This window comes from Biomphalaria glabrata, chromosome 2, assembly GCF_947242115.1.
Source record: "Biomphalaria glabrata chromosome 2, xgBioGlab47.1, whole genome shotgun sequence".
Taxonomy (NCBI): Eukaryota; Metazoa; Mollusca; class Gastropoda; family Planorbidae; genus Biomphalaria; species Biomphalaria glabrata.
Window position 1 is genome coordinate 9330319 of NC_074712.1, and position 8708 is coordinate 9339026.

An 8708-nucleotide genomic window follows, 5' to 3' on the forward strand; every position below is an offset into this window, starting at 1 on the left:
CAGTTTGAAAAGTTGTGCTGTGACAATCAACAATCTTTAACAATGAGAAGAGATGCAATCTCTAACAAAAAAAAATATTACAGGACAAATGTTTTCTAAGCCATGTTTCAAAAATGTTAGGAAGCTATAGATTCTTTCAATTCACTGACTATTTGCATTATGAAAAAATTGGTTTTCGGTGACAATTTAGAGGAAGACGAAGAAAAAATTTACTAATTTTGACAAAGCTGTCTAGATAGATAAGATCAGAACCTACCAAAAAATATTTCCAATCGCACAGATTTATTGTTGTTGGTCTAGATCTATTAGAAATTTAATTCCAAACTAATTGATACAATTAACACTTTGATTAAGGTTTGTTTTTTTATTTAAAAAGTATTTTTTATGTTTTTAATGTTGTTTTTTTTCAAATCCATCAAGCAACATGTTTTCACTGACAGGTCTTCTGTACAAAATACATTAAATGTCTAAAACAGATTTTTAAAAATAATTGCATTTCTTTATCAAGGAAGTCAGCTAGGTATATTGGATACAGTACACTTATTAGTACTAAATTGTTAAAAACTATTAAAGAACTGGATTATTGTGGAATATGGTAGGGCAACAACTGGCTCAGTTGAAAAGTGCTTGGCATTCAAACCGGTGTGTGTGTGTGTGTTGGGGGGGGGGGCAGTTTCAAATCCTGGTAAAGGCTGGGACTTTTTATTTTGGGATCTTTAGGGCGCCTCTGACCTGATAAGTACCTGACATTAGTTGAGGAAAAGTAAAAGTGATTTGGTCGTTATGCTGGTCAAAAAACACCATCTTTAGCTATGCGTCACAGAAACTATACTCATCTTGTAAACCTGCCCTGAATGTATACAATCTAGTCATGGGAGAAACCAATTCAAAGTTTTGTTCAGGTTTGGGAAATGCAAGATATTCAAGTTCAAGAAATTAATATTCCAATTGACAATACAAAAATAAAATACACATCAAATGTTGTGCATGGTCAATCATTTCAGACATAATTCTCTTTGTTTTTCATCCAAGTACTGAAACTAGATTTATTATTATTCATTGGCTTACATTAGCAACAAAAATAAATAAAACAAAACTATTTAAGTTCTATTCTAAAATAATTGTGCAATAACTTGAAGATAAGACAAAGTTACATTTATCATCATTTAATTGTATTTTTATTGGCGGCCCCCAAAAGGGCAAAAGACGCTATTAGTTTTGTGTGAAATGTCTGGCAGTCCGTCCCGTTATCTCGTAAACTAGAAAAGATATTGAAAATCCGATATTATGATATTTTAGACCTTTCAAAGTTTTGATTCAATGGCTACTCTTTTCTTTTCTGAAAGTGAAAAATTTAATTTTTAAAATCAACTATGCAAGCAGTTTTTTCATAAAAATACATTTTTACAACTATTCACTATTAATGGTAACAAACATAGGAGGCTATTTAGTAAGGGAGATTACTATTTACCACATTTTTAAGACATTTAAGCAAATGATTTTAGATGTATTGCTAAGTTATGTAAATTCTGTCAACTAACTTCATTTACTAAAAAATAGTTAAATTTTTTTTAAAGAGAAAAAAATTTATTTAATATGCATATAAGTAGAACACAATTTAAAACAAAAATAAATAAGTAGTTTTTCATTTTATGGTGTAACCTGCAGGGTGATATCGCATCTGAAGGACACTTAACCAAGAATGTTTTTTCTTATATGGCTTTGAAAAGAGATTGACACAATACAAAACAATTTGATCAATAAGATAATCATTATATGAAATCAGTTAGGCCATGTTCACATCTAACTTCACCTTCACCTATCCCTTGGTCTGCTGAATCGTTGGGGCACCACACAAGATCTGTCAACCTTCTTTCTCAATTTTTCTGTTATTTTCCTTTGATAGAATTTCATTCTGATATTCTTTCTAAAAATATTGAAACCTGCCTTTTTACCTCCCTGGGTGGACCACTTCAGGGGTTGATTTTGAGTTTATGTTTCCACACAAACTGTCTTTGTAACCTTGTTTTATGTAAAATGTAATTAAATTAGATATGCCCCCCCCCTCCCTTTACACCAGCAATAGGGTTTTTCATTGTGAGTCTTGAATGAAAAGTTTTGTCAACTTTATACTAAAAGGAACTGCCCATAAAGGATAAATATTTGCCAAGTGAAAAAAGTAAATTTTCACACGTAGTAAACTAAAATGCTAGCAAGTTTTTAACAATTAAAAAAAAAAATCACAAACTTCAACTCAAAAAAAAAATATTTGCAAAACAAAATTAAAAAAAAAAAATCATTCATTTTATTCTTGACATATAGTTTATATTTGTACAATTTTTTTTCACTGTATATCACTGTAACGTATTGAAATTAATCATAATAAGCAACAATAGAATAATAATATTATGTTCTAAATAAATTGTGTAATAAATAAATATAAATAAAAAACCAAACTAAATTTCATTATTTAAAATGTCAAAGAATCTCACAAACTGGAAACAACATACATAGTCATTTTGGTTGATTGAATAAGATAATTCTTTGACAGGATTTTATTTTACAGATGTAAACAATTTCATAGTATATGGTACTGATAAGGAAGATTTTGCTACAAACATTGAACTGAACCAATTTGATCCTATACAACTTATTTACAGTAAGTTGTATCTCAAGTGGCACAAAGTGGTTACATTTTGTGAATGATTCCAGATGTCTTTGAGTTGAATGATGAATACAGAAACAAAATTCAACAAGTCAATATGCTAGCATCATGTCAATCAATAATTGGGGACTTCACACGTTCCAGAGTTTCATTTCTTTCTGTTGCCTCCATTAGCCAGCATCATAGCAATCCTAATGAAGATATTCAAGGCATCTATGTAGATACTGATACTCCTGGAAGATAAAAAAACATTGAACATTTATGAGCAATTCTTTAAGGATAGAAAATCAAGAACAATGTCCCCTCAACTAATCTTAGAAATCTATTCAACTGGAAAGTGACTATATCAATCTATGACATGAAAGTGACTATATCAATCTATGACATAAGTGGCTACTATAAGGATTTAGAAATAATTTCATGATCCTTATAAGCAGGCTAAAACAATGTTCTGTTCTTGACAGTTTTCAATACAGACTGCATAAAGACTAGAGCAAGTGACAGAACTCCATGGCACTGTGCTATATGCACTGGTGCCAGAATAGCAGAAACCATCAAATTAGCCAGGTAAAAAAAGTGACAAAATAAAATGCTATGAAAAAACAGTCTTCAGCTACATTCAAATTTCCAAGCCACATACAAAGGCCCAGAAATGCAACCCTAAGCCCTCACATCAATGGATGATAGAAGTGGTCTGCAGTATCTAGTTTAAAAATATATATTGTAATACAAATATTGTAAAAAGGATTGAACAACTCAAATGGCCATAAAGCCAGTTAGTATTCAATAGTATATGTAAGAGAATAGTCTTGCTACTAAATGTTTTAAAAATGAAACCCACTGCTTTATAACACCTAGTATATTAACTCTTTCTCTCCTAATTAACTATACCATCATTGATTATACCTTATTAAATTAAATTAATTTCTTGCTTTTTAAACTTTGTGTTATATAAAAAGTGCATGCATTCTCCTATAATTCTATACCAAAAGTAATGTTTTCTGATTACAAACAAAAATGTTATTGAAGTTTAATCATAACAGGGTAGAATGTACAAATGTGAAAAATAAACAATTCTGTCAGAACGTGGAAAAATAATTACAGAGATAAAAAAGAGTTAATACATTTTTAATTTTACATCTAAATAAAGCATTTTATTTAGGCTTCACTTGTTTAACATTTCAAATGACATTTTGTTTTTTGCACTAAACACAAAAATATTTTTAGCTTTCTTTTGACAGCCCAACACTCAGGGTAGTCTTGTTCTACTTTAAATTTTTTGAAATAGTGACCAGATGAGTGCTTGTACCAATGTCTAAAAACATGCAAGAACTCACACTGGAAATGTGTTTTTCAGCATGACCTTTCTTAGTTTAGAAAGATTAACTGAAAGCTAATTAGTAAACGATTTAAAAATAAATTTAGGGTTTTAAAATTGAAATTAAGGTCACAAGGAAATCTCCTCAAGATTTAATGAAAAGGAATAACTAAATATTAATACATACGCATTGACTGGGTCAAAAGGGCGTCCACTATAGGAATCTGAATGATGCTCAGCTGCTTTGATCACCCTTTGTGTGTCGTAGAGTAGAAACAAGCTAAAGAGTACCAGACCTCCATAAATACTGATTGAATATAAACTGGCACCAAGAGCAGTGGTTGGTGGGAAGAAGCTTGAACCTGCAGACAGACAGAAAAGTGACTCAATAACAAAGTTTTATGTCAATGTTGTCCACAATGAGAATAATTTAAAACACTAAACTATGAATGAAAAAACATTTTGAGATTGTATATGAGACTTGAAAATGCTAAGTCTCCATTTAGCATGTGGCTAAGGTAAATATTACTGCAGAGATATTTAGTTGTATGGATCATCTTGTATTAAGAGATGATGGTTGTAACTAACAACATTGCAATAGGTCAAACAGCAGCATTAAGAAAAATGAAGCAAAAAAAAAGTCTTACATGAATCATTGGAATAATTGTGCAAAAGGAGCAGTAAGATTTGTCATAATTAAATTGTAAAATTATAACTGATCCAAATTTTGCATGATTTACCTAGTGATGCAAAAGGAGCAGTAAGATTTGTCATAATTAATTTGTAAAATTATAACTGATTCAAATTTTGCATGATTTACCTAGTGATGCAACAAAGACAACACCCAGTCCAGCTCCTAGTAATCCACCCATGTTAAGAAACTTTTCACTTGGAGCACAGACGGCAACAGCAGACAAGCCTGGAAGTGAAAACAAAATTTATATGGATATAGATTATTTATTTCAATGCATTCATGATGAAGTCTGATAACTTAGTTAACTTCATTAATTAGTATGTGGAGAGAGTCAAATCATGGAAATGACCAAATGCTTGTGAATTAGACTAACTGCATAATAGAATAGAATAGCCTACCTCCTACAACACCTGCAGTGTACCAGGCAGCTCTCATCAACAAGGGGCCACCCAGAAGTGTCAAAGGGGCAACAACAGCTCCCATCACGCCAACATGCAGCAACCAACTCATTTGTTTAGTCCCAAATCCTGGACTGTAAGGAATGGACCTACAAAGCACACCTGTTCCAATCATAGCAGCAATAGTACCACCGATAGACTGTAGAAGACAATTGTAGGAAAACAGACTTACAAAGATTCAAGATCCTAGCATGCTTATTTAGCATTAATTTGTTAAATAGTCAAATATACACATTTGTTTTTAAATAATAGGAATGAAAATAATGATAAAATATTTTCTTACTAAGAGAGAGTTGCTCATCATAAAATTCATAATAGCTGGACTTCTGCTAACAGCTACAGCTGCGAGGGCTGTTACAGCAATACTTCCACCAAAGTACATGTAAGTATCTCTGATGCGCTTCCTTACATATTGGGGCCAAACACTAAACAAAACAAAACAAAAAAATAAACAGAATATTTATTACTATGATAATTAAAATACTCTTTTTTTTTAAATACAGTAAAACCTTTATTCAGACATCAGTTATCGGGAATGCCAAATATCTGGGCTGCCTTTAGCACGTAGATCCACATTGGTGCAGCGAAAGATCAGTGATTATTCCTCTCCATAAAGGTAGGTTATTATGTATAACATGTTGTTCCCCTGTATATTTTACTTACATTTTATGTTTATGTGTGGTGCGATACCACATATGAATTTTCTATATATATGTGGTAAAAAGGACTGTTTATAATATTCTGAATTCGGTTATTTGGACAATGGGATATCCGGACAGAACCTATTCCCAATTAATCTGGATTATTGATGTTCTACTGTACTATATATATATATACATATATATATATATATCTTTAAAAATTGCTTTTGTGCAGCAGATGTTTCATGCAATAACATATTCAGTGCGCTATAATCCAATCTCTTTTGTGGGGGAGTGGTATCTTAGGATGTTTCCATACTGCCTTTAGGTGTTCAGCAAACACAACACAAGTTGGAATTTGATATTAAGCCTACTAGCAGGATTGGTAGCTAAGCCCTATATGCCAATCTGCCACACACCCCACCATGATGTCAATCTTTTTTTTTTAAATCAAGTTCATGGTTTACAAAAGGCAAATGAGATTCCACTTAAACCTAGTATAGAAAGATGGACTTGGGGGAAAATCCCCAATTTCTGGTTAAATCTCACAAGTCTGCTACCAAGTCAAACAACTACCAAATTAAAAACAACAAATAAAATGAGATGAACTAAACATTACTCACACAGCTCTATCCAAAGCACCTGGTGAGCTGGACAAACCCAAGCCATAAAAACAAAGAGCACCAATGCCAACCACTGCACCACCTGCTACTAAACCTTTTCCAAGGTTAAAAGCTGAAAAAAAAAAGAAAAAGAAAATAAGAATCAAAGCAACAACAAAAATAAATAATTAGCTATTACTTTAAAAAAAAATATTTGCAGATTTATTTAAATTCTCACAAAACCACATTTTAATAATAAATTGTTTTAGGACTGAAAGAGCAATCAACTCACGTGTTTCAGAAGCAGGGGACATCAATGACTCTTTCAGTGTCTTCCTCTTCGCATACCTCCCAATGCCGCTTTTACTTTCTGACACATACAGTCGAACATTGTTGTTAAGTGCAGAAAGTTTAATTGGTTGGCGGCTTAACCCTGACAAGACAACTTTAACAGGGACTTTGCCACAAACTAGTCGACTTAGGAGCATCATATTTAGCTGAAAGTAAAGATATTGCAAGTTATTATAAATTATTTCAAAGAAATATACATCTTAACACCACCAGACTGTCAGCTCAGCATTCCAATAAACGTAAAACCAAATAAAGAGAAAATTTTTACCCTATGAAGAACAATCACATGAAAATCTACAAGAACTAACGAAATGTGGTGAGACTTTCAGACTAGCCATTGCAAATAGCTGCCTCCATGTGTTTAAACTGAATTGATGAAGATTTACCAAAACAAATTTCTGAAAATTTGCAACGAAAAAAGGGAACCAGGAAAGTATACAGTAGGTCCAGGGTTGTAATAAACCTTGATTGATGTTTTAGTTGATTTAGACTCTAAGAAGTCTAAATTTGATTGAAAATAATGTTTCTACTCTTATTTAAAGAGAGAGAGAGAGTGAGAGCTCGAATGATAAGAATTTTTTTTAACTATACATCTAATTTAGATCATTTATTGTCCAATTTTTAAAATCAGTAGCTTTTCTCAGGGAAGGTATAAAGAGATGTTTTGCTTAAACTTTATTTAAAATATAATAGGCAAACTAGGGCCCGCAGGCTATATGTATATATTTAATCTAGATCAGTGGTTATCAAACTTTTGATCTATGCATACCCCTTCTAGAATTTTTGTAGCACTAAGTACCTCTCGCCCCCCCCCCTCCCAAATCCAAAAGGATTTATTTTAATAACAATCTCATTTTTTTTCTTATATAATACAGACGTTACTTCGCGTCATGCAATCATTGGTTGACATATATATGTAAAATAATTACTCTATTACAATTAAGTATTCAATTAGTGAGTTTAATTTTTCGCATGCTTCAGAGACACATCAAATACATTCTAAAAAATGGAAACAGTTTTTAAATTGAAAAAGTGGGCGTGTCAACGGAACTTGTAACATCGCTATCCATTCGCTGATCTTTGAAGAAATTAGTTTAAAATGTAATTGAGTTTGTAAAAACTTAAAATAAATAATAAAAAGGATTTAAAAGTTATTGTCAATTTTTAAATATTAATTAGATATAGATCTAGATTATTCTAGATTAGATGTTTATCTAGAGTCTGTTATTAGTATTTATATAATTGTAAAATTAAAATACATATTGAATTGATTGATGATGTTGATAGATGTAGAAAACTAGATTTATTAGAATCTTTGTGATCTAGACTCTAGATAAAAAAGATATTAAAGAACAAAATTTAAATTAGATCTAGACAGAAGAGTCTACTACAGTAACTATTTACTAGTAACTAGATTCTAGATCTAGAACTAAGAATGCACACAATTCATTGAATACAATGTCACTGAATGTGTGGCTGGTAGATCTACTACTAGAAGTAGAACCTTTTTGAGTCATCTCATGAAATAGAGAAATTCTGTCTAATTTAATACCTTTACTGTACTATAACTCTCAGAGTCTCTACTCTAGATCAGTAAGTATGAGTAAATCTAAATCATAAATCAGTATCACTATCACACAGTCAGTGACAGTAGTATCAGTAGTCTCAGTAGAATCTACACAAATGATGAAATCTGCGTTAGTGCGTAGTTAGTTATATTTATTTTATCACGTAATCTAGTACTGGAGTCTAGATCTAGTAAAGTTCAAAATCTAAAAGTGGAAATAAAAGGCAAAAGGATAGATCTAGATTAGGTAGATCTATGGACAATATCTCTATTTTAGTCTAGATCTAGAATCTAGAAGTCTCATTTTGTAGATCTACTTAGTCTTACATCGAATTATTTCACTGTTAGTGTATTGACTTTGTGACCAAACAGAAAGTAGAAATATCGAAAAGTGTTACCTTGAAACGAAACT

At 31.5% G+C, this 8708-nt stretch overlaps 1 protein-coding gene across 2 annotated transcripts; it reads right to left on the bottom strand.

Moving 5' to 3' along the window:
• Positions 1-738: 738 nt before the first annotated feature.
• On the bottom strand, positions 739-8708 carry LOC106074548 (growth hormone-inducible transmembrane protein-like). 2 transcript variants are annotated; one of them, XM_056019022.1, is made up of 8 exons: positions 8624-8708; positions 6671-6875; positions 6400-6511; positions 5419-5560; positions 5076-5274; positions 4804-4902; positions 4171-4345; positions 739-2898 (listed from the first exon to the last, which is right to left on the bottom strand). In XM_056019022.1, the coding sequence occupies exons 2-8, from the start codon at positions 6867-6869 to the stop codon at positions 2814-2816; spliced, it is 1011 nt and encodes a 336-aa protein (XP_055874997.1). In that variant the 5' UTR covers positions 6870-6875; positions 8624-8708; the 3' UTR covers positions 739-2813. The 2 variants fall into 2 exon arrangements, with proteins under 2 accessions (XP_055874997.1, XP_055874996.1); XM_056019021.1 differs by lacking the exon at positions 8624-8708 and adding an exon at positions 8282-8413.